The sequence below is a fragment of the Cricetulus griseus genome, chromosome 7 (assembly GCF_003668045.3).
Source record: "Cricetulus griseus strain 17A/GY chromosome 7, alternate assembly CriGri-PICRH-1.0, whole genome shotgun sequence".
In the NCBI taxonomy this organism is placed as follows: Eukaryota; Metazoa; Chordata; class Mammalia; order Rodentia; family Cricetidae; genus Cricetulus; species Cricetulus griseus.
Genome location: NC_048600.1, coordinates 69695045 through 69711893, shown reverse-complemented (window position 1 = coordinate 69711893; position 16849 = coordinate 69695045). Strand labels below are relative to the sequence as shown.

The window sequence follows — 16849 nt, the reverse complement described above, 5'->3', positions numbered from 1 at the left end:
CTTCTGGAGAATCAGAGTGGCCACTGGCCATCTCCTTACATCTGCACATCAATACATGATAATGAATGAATGAGTTGTGATTTAAAGGAGCTTCAGAGTGTTAAGTGACCGACCACCCCTCCCTCCTTCAGTTCTCAGTAGGAGAGAGGTCTGATCTCCCATTCAGAAAGGACCTTTAATTATCAGGGATGGGGCCGGGTGGAAAGGGGAGAGGCTGCACTGATCCTAACCCTCAGAGGGGACTGGACTCAATCCCCACAGGCTGTGAGGAAGGAACATGGGACCCTCACCACTGAAGGGCAGCAGAAGCTCTGCTGACTGAGCTCGCCCTACCAGCCACATCTAGATGAAGAATGACATGGGTCCAAGGCCCTGGTGGGCTGCTGGAAGGAGGGTCACCTCTGCCTGGAATTCACTGCTGCCAGGACAGTTTCATGTCTCTGGGAAGCAGAGTCCCAGTGCAACCTGACAGAAGGACAGGTCAGCAGAAAGTGATGGTCCCAAGGTCATTCACATCTGGGAATTAACCCAGCCTGACAGCTGCCCCACTTCAGAGCTTTTATCTTCAGAAATGGGCCTCGCTCGCTCGTTTTCTCTTCACTCCTCCCACCCCTTCCCTGCCTCCCTTCTCCTCCCTCTTCCCACCTCCCCCTGCTTTTATGATGTCCTTAGAGGAGAACACACACACACACACACACACACACACACACACACACACACACACCTGTGGTATGAGCTGGAAGGGAAGTTCACAAAGGATTAGGTGTGCATTTGAGATGGCAGTAGCTATGTTCTATGGAGACATCTCCACCTCGGTACCTCAAAGAAGTGGGACTGGCCTTGGGACAGCAGGGAGCATGTCAGCCAGTCCCAGAGCCTACTCCACCGATCCTCAGCTACCAGCCTGGGGCATTACAGGGGGCTCCCTCTGGCTCTGGGGCTGTAGCCTTTATAAAGGCTGAATGCCCCAAAATAAATAACTGGCCCACTGATCTCCACTTATCCCTGCCTGAGCTCACAGATGTGAGTCAGCTGTGGGGGAATAGCCAGCAGTCCGGGTTGGGGGGGGGGAGGAGGCTGAACTTACTTCTGACAGGCCTGCTGTGTGAATAGAAGCAGCCAAGATCCATGTGCAGCACTTTCTGCTGAAACACGGGAGTACCTGAGGCTAGAACTCAATGGAAAAACCTGGAATCTACCTGAGGAAAGAGTTGGCATTGGGACAGCACCTGGCACCCTAGCAACCCACTAAAAAGCGGTCCCTAGTTCCAGAGAAATCCGGAAGTCCTTCTGACGGATGGCTTTGGGCCACCTCCTTTCTGTCACCCAGCCTCCTCTGCCATCCCAGGAATTTGGAAATGTGCACACACTTATTCTATAAGCACTGATCCCCTGGTCTCCAGACCCCACCTAAAACAATGACTTCAACTGGCAAAAGCATGGAGACACACACTCCCTGAATGTAATCCCCGTATCAACCCAGTCCCTTCTCTTCTCAGAATCACCCTGACTCTGGCCTGCCCAATGGACCTGAAGAATTTCCCGATGGATGTACAGACATGTATCATGCAACTGGAAAGCTGTGAGTCCCTTGCCTGAATCGTTTTGTTTGTTTGCTTGCTTGCTTTTTTTTTTTTTTTTTTTTTTTTTTTTTAGGAGCCAGGCTCCTATTACCCATTGCCAGGAAGAAATTCCCTAATCCCTGGACCCCGGGAGAGTACTTTCAGAATTCAAAGTGCCAAATTGGGGAGGGGGGCTTCCCTTTGAGAATATGCACTAGAAATATAACTTCCCCAGCTCTGTCTCACTGGAGCACAGACTTTGTCGTCAGCTGCATCCTCCCAGGAGGAAACATGATGCCAAGTCCCTTGTGAATGTGCCTGCTAGAAAGGAAGAGACATACATAGCCTAGAGAAATGATGGTCTGAGGATGCTCACTTCAGCGGGGGAGGCAGACAACTGACTGCACAAGTCACTCTAGCAAAGGGGAAGGAACTAGTGGAGCGTATTGTTGGAAGCAGGAAACAGAGCCACGGGAAAGGCTCAGACAATCAAGTGCCTGCCACATAAGCATCAGAACCTAAGTTTGGATCACTACCCCCATGTAAAAGCCAGTCGTGGCCAGGGGTGCAGAGATGGGCAGATCTCTGGAACTCACTGGCCAGCCAACCCAACTAAATCAATGAGTCCCATGTTCAGTGAGAAACCATATCTCAAAATATAAGGTAGTTGCTGGAGAGATGGCTCTGTGGTTAAGAGCCTGTTCTTCCAGAGGACCTGGATTCCTAACACCTAAATGGCAGCTCACAACTGTCTGTAACTCCAGTTCCTGTGGATCCAACACCCTCATATAGACATACACACGTGCACGGGCCAAACACCAATCCACATGAAATAAAAATAAATAAAACATTCTTAAAAGAAGAACACATATTGCTCTTGCAATGTTTCCAGCTCCCATACTGGTCATCTCACAAGCACCTGAAAACCAAGCTCCAGGAGAATCTACCACCTCTGGCCTCTGAGACCATCTGCACGCGTGACACTCGCACATACACATGCGTGAGTGTGTGCTCGCACACACAAACACACGCACACACAATTTTAAAATAACGATAAAATATTTTCTAAAAATACATGATATTGAGAGCAACTGATGACATTATCAACTCTGACCTACACACACATATTCACATAACCACATGAGTACACACACGTTACACCACACACACACAAAGTAGGTCATAGCTAGGTAGTATATGCCACAGGAGGCTGAGGCAGAAGAATTGGGAGTTTGAAAATAGATCTAGCTGCATAGTGAGTGTGAAGTTAGCCTGGGCTACATGAGATCATGTCTCAAGAAAATAAAAGAGTTGGTCCTGAAGCAGAAATCTGATTGCCTTGATTGGGCAACCATTTCCCACCTACCACAGGTGATCTCGATTCACTCCCAGAGGAAAACCTTTAGAGAACAAAAGGGGAAGGTTTTGGGGATTGGCATGTGCAAGAAGTGCTGGTGTCAATCACCCTTCGTCATGAGGTGAGGGGCAGGGCCCCAGGACAAACCTCCTAGGAAGGAGGGCTGGGGAACGAATTTCAACAATTTCCCAAGTTTCATCTCCTTAAACGGAGGATAGAGAAGAAAACACAATGGGGTCCCCTGACCTCCACCATGATCTGGGGATTTGACCAGCCCCCAACCCTAAGTATAATGCAGAGGCCTTACTAACCATTCCTTCTTCCAATCCCTCCCAGTTGGATACACCATGAATGACCTCATCTTTGAGTGGCAGGAACAGGGAGCTGTGCAGGTGGCAGATGGACTCACCCTGCCTCAGTTTATCCTGAAAGAGGAGAAGGACCTGAGATACTGCACCAAGCACTACAACACAGGTGGGTGCAAGTGGCCATCATGCTCTCCATGACCCCAGTCCCTGCAGACATCATTCAGCCACAGAACTACATAGTTTGTGTTTACTACACAGTGGTTAATGGAATAGGTTTGGAACAAAGGGAAAAAAAGTGCCACTGAGATGTTCTTTCTGTGAGTCCTGGTATGTTGACCTAAGCTTCAGCCACACCTAATTACAAGGGAAGCCAGTAAATATTCCCTTGCTGCTGCTGAGGCAAGGAGGGAAAGTTGATAGATGGAGAGTGGGCTCTGCCACACAGAAACTTGTGTTTCTGATAGCGCAGAAGTAAAGTGCTTGCCATGGACCCAAGCAAGAGGGAGCTGGGAGACCATGGTTCTAATTGGTAATTACTAACCTTTAAAAAATCTGCCCATTCTTGGGAGCCATGGTGGATGAAGGGGAAGCCCCAATGCTTGATCAGCTCTCTGTCATCCATGACTAGTCTAGCCTTTGCTAGGAGAGGCTGAATTCAGGAAGGAAGTGGAGTTAGACCATAAACCCATATATGCCCATCTCAGATGGGAAGCCAGCTCACGTGAGCCCTGGTGGGAGGGGCAAGAGAAGACACTGTTAAGCGGAAGGCCCTGGGAGAGACAGGGAGCCTGGGCTCTGGTCTGCCTGGGACAACTACAACTTTCTGTGTCACCACAGAGAAGTCTCTGAATGTCTGAAGATGCACTTCACCCCTGAGCATGCTGATTCTGAGACAACAGTACTCCCAACAAGCAACCACTTGACTGTGGATCCAAATATCACAGGAGATCCTCCCAAGCCACAGCCAGTTGTGAATAAGCTGCCCTGCATGAGGAAAGGCATTTCCTGGGCTGTGGGAAGGAAGAGGGGCCTCCCAGCTTAGACACTGGCAAGATCAAAACTCAGAAGGGTGAAGAGATAAGCATGCTCAGAGAAGGACAGGGGACAGAGGGAAACCATTAGGGTAATTAAAGAGGGAAGTTGTTAGAAAAACAGGTCAGAGGTCAATTGGGTAGGACGTCTAGAGAGTTGAAACTTTCCTGTAGAGAATAGGAAATGCTTCATATAAATAAGAAGGACCGAACAAAAGGATTCTTAAGCAGAGTGATTCAGTCATTTTTAAACCCAAGAGTTAAGAGAAAGGGAAACGCTTGGGAAGAAAGAAGTCCAAGAGTGTGGGTGTGAACATCTCAAATAAAAGTCATCAAACAAAAGGTTTACAAGAAGTGATAGAATCAAGTCACATTTGGGGACACCAGAGGAAAAGGTCTGGAAACTCTACCAGTCCTCTTTCTTAGCAAATGTGGTGGTGGTGGTGGTGGTGGTGGTGGTGGTGGTGGTGGTGGTGGTGGTGGTGGTGGTGGTGGTGGTGAAAGTAGCAATGATCATGAAGATAATTAGAATGATGGTGATGGTGATGGTGGTGTTGATGAAGATGGTAATGATGCTGATGTCAAAGATTGTGGCAATGATAATAGAAATGAGATTGAAATGGTGATAGAGATGATAGTGATAATGAAGTTAGTGATGATAATTATGATCATGATAATTGGCTTGATGGCAAATGATGCTGCTGAGTACTCACAATGTGTGGGGACTGTCATAAGCACCATCTCATATCACCCACAAAAACCCTAAGAGCTACTTATATGAGAGCCGGCAAGAGGACTCAAACGGTAGAGGTCCTTGCCACCAAGCCTGACAACCACAGGTTGATCCTCAGGACCCAAACGGTAGAAGGATAAACCCACTCTCACAAATTGTTCTCTGTCCTCCACACAAGGGCCATGGTATGACATGTCCAGTTGTACACACACACACACACACACACACACACACCAAATGAATAAATAAATGTATTTAAAAAAAAGAGTAACCATATGCAGTGTGTGTGTGTGTGTGTGTGTGTGTGTGTGTGTGTGTGTGTGTTTCATTTCTGTCATCCTTCAGTATTCCCAAGAGATTGTCTCCAGGACACCCTCAGATACCTAGATGCAAAGATGCCAAAGATGCTCAAGTCCCTTTGGTAGAGTGGGGCAGTGCTTGTATGTGACATACACACATCCTTCTGCATGCATTATCTCAGGATGACTGACAATACCTAACTCAGTGTAAATGCTATGTAGACAAATGTTCACCTATTGTCTGGGGTGTGATGACAGGAACAAAGCCTTATGTGATCAGGGGAGATGAACTTCCGAACATTTCTACTTACACTTAACTAAAATCATGGATGTAGACCCCATGCAAATGGAGGGTCAAAACTGTGTTGCCCCATTTGCTCTAGCTGAGGAAACTGAGACACAGAACAAACAGTTCAAGAGCTTGACTATGAGCACAGATAGCATGGGTTGGACCAGGACTCCATTCAAGCTGACCCTAACCGCGTTGCTACTTTCTAGCATGCTCCATGGCTCCTTTGCTGTCTTTCCTTGCAGGTAAATTCACCTGCATTGAGGCTCGATTCCACCTGGAACGGCAGATGGGCTACTACCTGATCCAGATGTACATTCCCAGCCTGCTCATCGTCATCCTGTCCTGGATCTCCTTCTGGATCAACATGGATGCTGCACCAGCTCGTGTGGGTCTGGGCATCACCACTGTGCTCACCATGACTACACAGAGCTCTGGCTCCCGAGCCTCCCTACCCAAGGTGAGTAGCACCATTGGGGAGTACTGAACCCCCAAACAGAGAAGAATCCAGCATCCCTCATCCCTGCTTAAGACATGGGGAGCATAGTGTGTCACCGTGAGTAATCATATTGCATGAAGTATTGTTTCCAGAAGTTGCTGTCGGGACCAGTTTCTAGGTTCTTGGCATCTTATTCAAAGACCGGGGGTAAGGGGGTGAGGGAAGATGCATACAGTTTCCAAATTAGCAAGAAAACTTTATTCCTAAGCAAATCAAGAGTATAAATCAGGCACACTGCCAAAGAGAACAGCAGCAGATCACTTGAGCAAGAGAGGACTCAAAGGTCTGGTTACTGTTTGGAACCTCCTTTTATAGAGACAGAAGGAAGGAGGCACAGATGGCTAAAGAGTATGAGCTGGGGGGCTGGAGAGATGGCTCAGAGGTTAAGAGCACTGACTGTTCTTCCAGAGGTCCTGAGTTCAATTCCCAGCAACCACATGGTGGCTCACAACCATCTGTTATGAGATCTGGTGCCCTCTTCTGGTGTGCAGATATACGTGGAAACAGAATGTTGTCTACATAATAAATAAATAAATAATCTTTAAAAAAAAAAAAAGAATATGATCTGGGTGGTTCTCTATTGTGATTGACAGATTTGAGTTATATAAACTTTACTGTGCATGTTTTTCCCATAATGCATCTGGTTTTAATTATGTGCACACCCAATTGCGCATAGGTATAAAACAGTAAATAATGGTCAAGATGTGGCCCACATGCCTTTAATCCCAGCACTTAGCAAGCAGAGGCAGGAAGATCTCTGAGTCACACCAACCTGTTCTACATAGTGAGTTCCCAACTGGCCAGGACTAGAATGTGAGGCACTGTCTCAAAAAAGGAACAAACAACAAAAGATGGTAAATAAAGAATTCTTCCTACAAGTTTGTTCAGAGGACAAAATATGCCTTACTGCTCATACTTCCAAAACCAATTAGACTGAATCAGCCCCCTCCTTCCAGTACCCAGATACATCCAGGAAGATATTTGATAGAAACGATCCACAAAAGGGAAGTTCTTCATGGATACATTGTCCACAGTGAGCATGCAGCATGATGCAGGCAGGGCCCTGGGTTGCTAGATGCATTGTTTGGAGAAGGGTGCGTGGAGTCCCAGGTTGCTAAGCTATTCCATGCTTGCCTGATTCAGCATTCTGTTTCATCAGTCCTCCCACCAGACTCAACACAGACTCTGCTTAATTCACCCTTAACACTAGACATAATGTTTTGTTCCCCATACTGCTACCCCTCCACAACCCTTCGTGAGGAATAAGACTACCACCATGCCCCTACTCCCTGACACCCTCCTGTGAAATACCACGCTGCTCCCCCATTGCTGTGAATTGCTGCTTTGTCCTGCTCTGCTTTTCACTAATGCCAGGTCCAACATCTGCTACATTCACTCTAACTGTCCAAGGCACTTCCCACTCTGTCCACTAGCACCAGACACAGCATTGTATTCTGCTATTCATGCCAGGCCCATGCTGGTGAATAACACAGTACTGTTTCCAGTCAGGACCACACATTACCTCTGATTTAACACAGGAACACTGAAAGAGTATCCAAGACACGCTCCATGACCTTCACCCACATTCACAAATTATTAGTACTTAGCCACATTTGTTTTGTTTACATAGATAGATAGATAGATAGATAGATAGATAGATAGATAGATAGATAGATAGATAGATAAGACAGGTAGATGATACACACATACATGATTGATAGATAGATAGATAGATAGATAGATAGATATTTAGATAGATAGATAGGATAGACAGATGAGTAGACAGTTGGAAGAAATTATAGAAGATCAATGATATATAGGTAGATGATAGGTTATTAATATATTGATAGATGATTAATAAATAGATTATAGGCATAGGGTAGGTAACTGATCAAATTTTCTATCTCTTTTTGTCTTTTCTGAGGCTCTGGTCATCACGTGTTGGTGGCTTTGGCAGTTTCCCATGAGTCTCTGTGGCTCTGCTCTTCTCCCCGCATTCTTCCCCTCAGATTCATGATCTCAAAGTTTCTGACTCTTCTCCAAGTTCTCTGGTGCTTTCTTCTACTCCTCACATTCATTGTTGTCTCCTCTAGTGAAATTCTCATCTTAATTACTTACTTTCAACTTCAGAGTATTCATTTGGTTCTCTTACAATTTCTACCTTTATAGTAACATCTTCTGTTTGACAAGAGAGTGTTCTCAACCTTCCCTTTAGTTTCTTTGTGTTGTTTCATTTTATTTGAGACAGAGTCCACTCTGTAGCCCAGGCTGGCCTTGAATACATGGGTGATCCTCCACCCTCAGCCTCCTCCTTAGTTCTGGGACTACAGGTGTGTGCCACTATGCTCAGATTCCTGTGTAGTTTCTTTCAATTGCTTGAATGCATTTAAAACAGCTAATTTAATGTCTTTTCTTCTCTGTATGATAGTGGCACACATGCCCTCTAGAGGCAGAGACAGGAGCATCAGGAGTTCTAAATCATCCTCAGCCATACAGCAAGTTCAAGGCCAGTTATATGGTATCCTATCTTCAAAAGTAACAAAATAAAGGGACTAGAGAGATGGTTTAGAGATTAAAAGCTCTCACTGCTCTTTCTGGAGGGCCTGAGTTCAATTTCTAGCTTCCTCCTATGAATCCAACCCCAGAGGATCCAGTGTCTCTAGCCTCTTGTGCACGTGCCATACACAGACATAATGCATACACATAACTAAAAGTAAAATAAAATAATTAAGTCTCTGGTAAGTCTGAGGTCTGGTTTCCTCAGGTGCCACCTCTTTTACCTACCTTATTTCCTGTAACCAGATCATATTTTTCTGGTGGGGGAGTTATTTTTTATTTTGAGTTGGTTGTTTGTTTTGCACACCTTATAAATTGCTCATATTACATAATACAACAGGGCAATTTTTGGAACTCTGGTTCTACCCCCTAAGGACTTGTTGTTGATGTTTGTTCTTAACTTTGTCTGAACTGGTTCTGTGAACCTTGTATTCTCTGTTATGTCAACTATTGAAGTCTGGTTCACTCAGCCTGGTGGCCACACCAAAAACCACACAGATTTTTATGGAATGTCCAGATCCTATGAATGGCCCCATCTCCTCCTGAGAGAGTCTGTTAGAGTCAGTATTAGCCAGGCAGTTTACAGCTTGCCTTCAGCCTTTACTTCCTGCTCAGCGGTCAGGAAGTCCTGGGTTGTCCCTGGGCACTCACAGATTAGCCTACTGTGACATCTCATGACACAGTTCACTTTCCTGACTTTTCATTTAACATGGCCAAGGCTTGAACCCAGGCCCTTGAGCTTGCCAGGCAAGTGCCCCACTACTGAGCTACATCCCCAGACCCTTCTTTAGTTTTTTGATTAACCTGCTGTTTTGCCTCAGTGCCTCTGATAGCAATTGCCACTAATTGTTTTCAACAAATGTCCCCCAGATTAAAAAGAATCAAATGAAAACTGTTCCCAATGGGCCCACTCCAAATCAGGTCAAATAAAGGCAGCGTGTGTGTAGGAGTTCTAAGGGAACAGCTAGAGAGGCCAGAGGAGGAGGGCAGGGCCCTGGGAACCAGCTTGAAGTGGCTCCTCTGCCCTCTCCAGTGGCTGCCTGGTGGTTAGTTATTGCTGTGCTTTTCCAGCTTCTGACTTTCAAGGTTACTGTGGTCTAGAGGGTGAGGATAGGAGCAGAGCAAGTTAAAGCTCCCAAAGCCCCAGGGAAATGAATTCGTGTATGCAGCCACTCTACCCAGTGGATCACAGCATCACTCTTTGTTTCACCAAAAGGTGGAGATGATTGATATCCACTGTCCAATGAACAGACAAAAACAGTGCTGTGTGTCCATACAATAGGATATTATTAAGCCATAAAAATAAACTGCTGGGGTTAGAGAGACAGCTCAGCGGTTAAGAGCACTTGCTTCTCTTGCTGAGGACTGCCATTGGGTTCCCACCACCCATGTAGGGTAGTGCACAACCACCAGCTCTAGGAGCAACTGATGACCTCTTCTGGCCTCCACAGGCCCTGCACACATGTACATCTACATATACAAATGCATGCACATACACATAAATAAATATAAAATAAACCTTTAAAAGTAAATAAACTGCTGTTGTTGCATGCAGCAATAAGATGAACCTCAGAAATATTATAAGTGGGAGAAGCCAGGCATAGAAGGAGACAGGTTGTAATATTATCTCATAGTGGAATTCTGCAATGTTCAGAACAGAGAAGCCACAGCAGAAACATGAAATGGATTAGTTGATCTTCTGGGTTAGGGAAGTAGAGAAGTGATAGGTAAAAGATACCAGCTTTCAACAGTTTTAAAACAATGCCATGAACTTGCTAGTCTCTCCAAAATCCAGTTGCTTTTATTGTTATTGTTGTTAATTACTTTTTGTTCATTTGGGGTGTGTGTGTGTGTGTGGGTGTGGGTGGGTGTGTGTGTGTGTGTGTGTGTGTGTGTGTGTGTGTGTGTGTGTGTGTGTGTGTGTGTGTGGGCACATGTAAGAAACAGGGGTCTATGTGGAGGTCAGAGAACAACTAGGGAGAGTTGGTTCTTTGCTTCCACCACATGGGTTTGAACTCAGGTTATCAGGCTTGTCATCAGGTGCCCTTTCCCACAGAGCCATCGCTCAGCCATCAACTGCTTTTCTTGAATTAATTCTCTCTGTAGTTAATCATCAGATTTCTAGGTAATGTGACTGTAGCAGTTTCTGCCAGTGAGTGTAGTCAATGATTCTGTGAAGTGACAGTTCCCGAGGGTTCTGATGGTGCTGTTTGCTAACAACATCCTTTCATGCTCAGTCCAGCATCCTCTCAAACCTAAATACAATGCTCCTTTCCACAAACAGAGGCGATGGAGGTGCACCATCCTCCTCTCATCCCTTCTCCCGTAAGCATCACATCTTTTCCCTGATAGTCTGCCCAGCTTGTTCAATGTGTTTTTTCTAGCTTCCTCTGCTCCTCCCATCCAAACATCCCAGCTGATGAGCGGTGGGCATTGGGGAAAGTTACTGAAGAGCAAGCAATGTCCCATCCATACTCAATACAACAAGCTCCTCTTATCCACAGGGATCATATTCTAGGGACATACCACTATCCTCTCCTTTTGGCAACTGCATAAAATGGCAGTGGTACCAAACCCTATATGCCATAATCTTTTCCTATAGGTACCATAATTTTGTAGACACATGTGTTCTGCTGTGGAGCTGGACAGATGGCTCAGTGGTTAAGAGCGCTTGCTGCTCTTGCAGAGGACCAAGTTCGGTTCCCAGCACCACACTGGGCAGCTAATAATTATCTAACTCCAGCTCCAGAGGATCTGATGACCTCATCTGGTCTCTGCAGATACTACACTCACATGCAAATATACATACAGACATATAATTTAAAAATAAATCTTTTTTAAAAAATGTATTCTTAGGCTAGAGAGATGACTCAGCAGTTAAAAGCACTGGCTGCTTTTGTGGACAACCCAGGTTCAATTCCCAGCACCCAAAGGTAGCTCATAACTATCTGTAACTGCAGTTCCAAGGGATCCTGTGCCTTCTCTGCCCTCTTCAGGAACTTCAAGCATGTGGTGCACAGACATACACGCGGGTCAAACACCTTTATGTAAATATATAAAATAAAAAACAAACATGTAAAATAAAACAGTTAAAATTTTCTTTAAATAAAAATTTGTTGAGGATGTAGATCTTAGCAATATCAGCAAAGTATATTTTTCTTTCCATATTAAATTGAGAACTTCACAGTTTTGCTTAAAAGCAGCCTTTTGTAGCTTTTCTTGTCTTATCCAAATCCCCAACATCACTGTTTTTGTGCTTTGAGCCATTATCAAGTGAATTGAGCTTTGGCCACAGTCAATCTGATAATGCGCATGGCTACTCCATGACTGGTAGAAGGGTAGTGTACACAGAGTGGATACGCCTCTGTTATTTGCAGGATGGAGAAGTATGACGCAAGAGTTCATCACACTGTTCAGAACATTATATGGCTTAAAATTTACAAAGTGCTTATTTCTGGAATCTTCCATGCAATATTTCAGGACCTTTTCCTCTCTACTCACCTCCCCATGCTCTCTCCCACCCTCACTCTAGGTGTCCTATGTGAAAGCTATCGACATTTGGATGGCTGTTTGTCTGCTCTTCGTGTTCTCGGCCCTGCTGGAATATGCGGCCGTGAACTTCGTGTCTCGACAACACAAGGAGCTGCTTCGATTTAGGAGGAAGAGGCGACATCACAAGGTAGGCCTTCGGGCATGGCCTAGGGAGGGGCAGCCCGTGGACAAAGGAAGAGCTTTGAGCAGTCTAGTGACCCTTGCTTCATTGGGCTATCCCCGTGGGTAAGGCAAGTAAGAGTCAGAGATCGAATCCTGAAAAGCTTGACTTTTCCCTTGTGAATAATGACTTAGTTGGTCACATGGAGCCTCTCTTTAACCACAGCAGCAGTGCTGTGACACCAGGAAGCAAGTGCCCATAGTCATGATGATAACCAGCTTTATCCTGCAGACAGGGCAGGCTGGGACAGGCTTGCTGCTTGTTTTCTGCAGTTTGACCTCAAACTGGCCTGTCTCTGGGCTCAATTTATTCATCATCTACAAAGACTGGCTTGGTGTTAAGATTGCTGAGGATGAAGTCAGTCAGAGGTTCCAAGGAAGCTTTAAACTTTGTCCCTGTCACACCTGTGTCAAGGAATAAAACTAACACACACACATACACACACACACACACACACACACACACACACACACACACACACACAAACACACAGCTCCCATTAGTATGGTATTTAACTGTTAGAAATCTACCACAGGACTATCTTGGGTTGCAGACAGCAAGGTCTTTCTATGCTTGGACTGGAAAAGATGTAGCAGGCTAGTTGGAGCCTCCTAGACATTTAGCCTTTCCTACTGCCCTTTAGGCACTAGGTCCCTCCTTTGAAATAGTAATCATCTGTAGGTACTGTAGTGCATATTTACAATTCCAGTACTCAGGTGTGGTGGGCAGAGGCAGGAGGATCGGGAGTTCGAGGTCAGCCCGGACTACAGCATAAGAGTCTGTCTCAAAAAACAAACAAACAGAAAACCAAGGCTAGGGATGTACCTCTAATGGTAGAGAGCTCACCTAGCTTTGTGAAGCCCCCGGTTCCATGTCTCACACTGCATAAATCCAGACATTAGACCACATTTATAATCCCAGCCCTTAGAGGTCGAGGTAGAAGAGTCAGAAGTTCAAAGTCATCCTTTGCTGTATCAAGTTCAAGGGAAGCTTGAGCTACATGAGACCATTCCTCAAAAAAAAAAAAAAAATCTAAAATAAAATGAGATGCAGTGATTTCTGCCTTAATCCCAGCACTCTGAAAGCTGAGGCAGGAGGATCAAAAAAGTTCAAGGTTAAAAGCTAGGAAAGGTTAACTGAAGAAGGGAAACCCTCTAGGGTGAAGATTTCCCACTGTGGCTGCTTTGGACTCCCCCATGTTCCTATGAATTACCCTTCAAGCTCTGTAAGCCCAATAAAATCATTGTTGAGGTAGATATTCCAAGGCTAACCTTGGCTACAAAGAAAGAAAGGAGAGAGGGGAGAAATAGAAAGGGGGAGGAAGAGATAAAGGGAGAGAAATAAAGATAAAGATGGCTCAGTGGTTAGGAACACAGGTTGAGCTAGATGGTGGTGGTGCATGCCTTTAACAGCACTCGGGAGAAACAGAGAGAGAGAGAGAGAGAGAGAGAGAGAGAGAGAGAGAGAGAGAAGAAAAAGGAACACAGGCTGTTTCTGCAGAGGACAGGTTCAGACAGGTTTGGTTCTGAGGGTTCACATGTTAGTTTATAACCACTGGTAACTCCAGGAGATTCAATGCCTTCTTCTGACCTCAGAGGACGATAGGTACACACATAGTTGCAGACATTCACACATACACATAAAATAATTCTTAAAAATGTATTTATTTTTATTTATGTGCATTAGTGTTTTGCCTGCATGTGTGTCTGTGTGAGGGTGTCAGATCTTGGAGTTACAGACAGTTGCTAGCTGTCATGTGGGTGTTAGGAATTGAACCCAGGTGCTCTGGAAAAGCAGTCAGTGCTCTTAAACAGCTGAGTTATCTCACCAGCCCCTAAAATAAATATTTTTAAAAAATAAAATTATACAGAAAGCCTCTTGAACCATGAACTCCTGACATCACCTGAAACACTTGCCTCTTTCAGCCAAACTGAGTACCCATCCCCCCATATGTCTCTGTACAAGGGAGCTGCCCTTAGGCAGAGCACACATTCTCCAGCTCACCACAATTCCAGCTCGCTTCATCACTCCCACTGTACACAGCTGAATTAATGTGACCTCATTCACAAGGGCTCTGCACTGGCTCCAAGCATCAGAAGTCAAGGTTGGTTACCTGGGCCCACACTATGGAAGACCTCCCATTGGCATCTGGGTAAGGCTTAACTGGAGTCCTGCAGATTTGGGCTGCAGAAACCTCCCATGAGTAAGAAGCCTAAGCAAGTTTTGGAGCTCTTGATGGTGAGTGGAGTGGCAAGGAACCAGCTCTGGCCTGGATTTCTCTCGGCCAATGATCTGGGCCAGGCTCCCTAACTCCCACTGTTTTTCCATGTTTTCAAATGTTGCCTCATTTGCTGGGCAGAAAGCATCCAGTCTTCCAAGTCCCTGGCCTCCCTCATTAGAAGGATCATTAGGAAGCTTCTGTGGGGCCCAGACTCAGCAGGAGCTCAGATCCCTCTGGTGGGTTCCATAGTCTATGTCCCAGTTTCTAGCTCCATCACCAAGCATCTCCAGGCAGATGAATACACTTGTCCTGTCACCTGCTGGTTATAGTTGGAATAGCAAGCCTTTTCTATCATTCCTTAGACATTTTCTTTCTCCAGGATACAAGGGGCCACTGTCTAGCTAGATGGGCCCAAACCTCTTTCCCTGCTAATGTGTAATAGATTAGGAGGGTGGAGTATAACCTCCCAAAAGGTCTAGGAAAGCTAATGTGGTGTTTCCCATACCAATAGAGCTCATTATATACATTGGGGATCCATGTTGTAGCGGTGCTCCCATTTGTCTAGAGAAGGTTAACTATGTACATGAGGTGCTACAGGGTCTTTCTAAGTTTTTCCTTTTATTTATTTGCTTTTTGAGACAGTCTCTTGTAGCCAGGATGGCCTTGAACGTGTGTGTGTGTGTGTGTGTGTGTGTGTGTGTGTGTGTGTGTGTGTGTGTACACTCACAAGTATCCATGTATTGTCCATGTATGGCTATATGTGCAGAAATATGGAGATCAGAGAACAACTTGTAAGAATCTGTTCTCTTCTTCTATTGTATGGGTCCGGAGGATTGAACTCGGGTTTTCAGGCTTAGCAGCAAGCACTTTTACCCACTGAGCCATCTTATCAGCCCATACCTGTTTTATTCATTTTTAAATTTTTTAAAGTTTATTTATTTATTTTTATTTTATGTCTATGAGTATTTTGCCTGTATGTGTGTATGTGCCTGGTGGTAGAGGAGACTAACCAGGGCAAGATGGAACTGACTGGGAGAGGGAGGTACCTCTAGGATCAGTGGTCAAGCATTTTACCAAGAAGGAGAAGGCCAACAAAGCCAGCAGCAGTGAAGATCACAAGGGAAGTGGGGGGGGGGGGGCTGGGAAGGTAAGTTGGAGCCAAATGACAAAGAACCTTTGACAAACTTATGGAAAACGGAAGACTGTTGGAGGTGATGGTGTGGGAACATAAGGCAGGAAGAAGCGATGGCTTCCCTGACTCATAACATGGGAAAGCCAGGAACTTTCTGCTCCTTCCCAGGCCATCACAGGGTGGGGAAGATGGGAAGGATGCAACAGAGGCAAAGCAGGGGATGTCTCCAAACCACCCTCCAAAACTCTGACCAAATCCCAGGCCAGCCTGGAGTCTCCTATTCAGTGAGGCCTCCAAAGGTTAAAAAGCCTTGAGAAGAAAACTTGAAATAATTCTCAGGCACTAGGAAGGAAGTTACCGGTCTGAGGTCACAGACCTCAGTAAATGGCAAAGACCCACAACCTGGCCTGGCGCTCAGGCCTCAGAATCTGTACCCATTCCCATCCCCTGGCTTGCATCTGTTTCAGCATGTGAGTGGCGCCCCTCTATAAGGCTGAACTCCCCAGCCAGCCAGACCGCCGCCAGCAACTGGGGACACAAAGCCTGAGAGACAGGGAGGATCAGATGGCATGGCCTGGCCCCCAAGGGGAGTGCCTTGCAGGGAGGGTGCCCAGCCCTTGTCTTATTTTAAGTAGAGCCCCATGCTGAATCTGTTTCAGGATGATGATGGCGGAGAAGGCCGTTTCAACTTCGCCTATGGGATGGGCCCAGCCTGTCTACAGGCCAAGGATGGCATCTCTGTCAAGGGTGCCAACAACAATAATACCACTAACCCCGCTCCTGCACCATCCAAGTCCCCGGAGGAGATGCGGAAACTCTTCATCCAGAGAGCCAAGAAGATTGACAAGATATCACGCATCGGTTTCCCCATGGCCTTCCTAATCTTCAACATGTTCTACTGGATCATCTACAAGATCGTCCGAAGAGAGGATGTCCACAACAAGTGAAGGCTCAGGGGTGGGGTGGGGGGTTGGGAGAGGGTGGTGGGAGGAACACAGAGGCTGGGAGCCAGGGGAGGAGGGAGAAAGGGGGAGCGCACACCCATCTCCCTCTACCAAGTGCAATAGAAACCACAGGGGTGGATACTTCCAGGGTATGGCAATATTCATCTAGCCTCCAAGGGCATGAGGTGGTGGGAGGCCTTTTCGAA

General features: G+C 45.9%; 1 protein-coding gene across 2 annotated transcripts in view; it reads left to right on the top strand.

Moving 5' to 3' along the window:
- The window catches only part of Glra1 (glycine receptor alpha 1), an 82410-nt gene extending 65764 nt beyond the window's left edge, over window positions 1-16646 (top strand). Inside the window, exons 5-9 of one of the 2 annotated variants that reach the window (XM_027426210.1) lie at window positions 1500-1582; window positions 3256-3393; window positions 5825-6039; window positions 12167-12313; window positions 16359-16646. In XM_027426210.1, coding sequence (XP_027282011.1) covers window positions 1500-1582; window positions 3256-3393; window positions 5825-6039; window positions 12167-12313; window positions 16359-16646 — 871 coding nt within the window. Of the gene's footprint in view, window positions 1-1499; window positions 1583-3255; window positions 3394-5824; window positions 6040-12166; window positions 12314-16334 lie in introns of both variants that reach the window. The other variant, XM_027426209.1, reaches the window with a different exon arrangement.
- The last annotated feature ends 203 nt before the right edge of the window (window positions 16647-16849 follow it).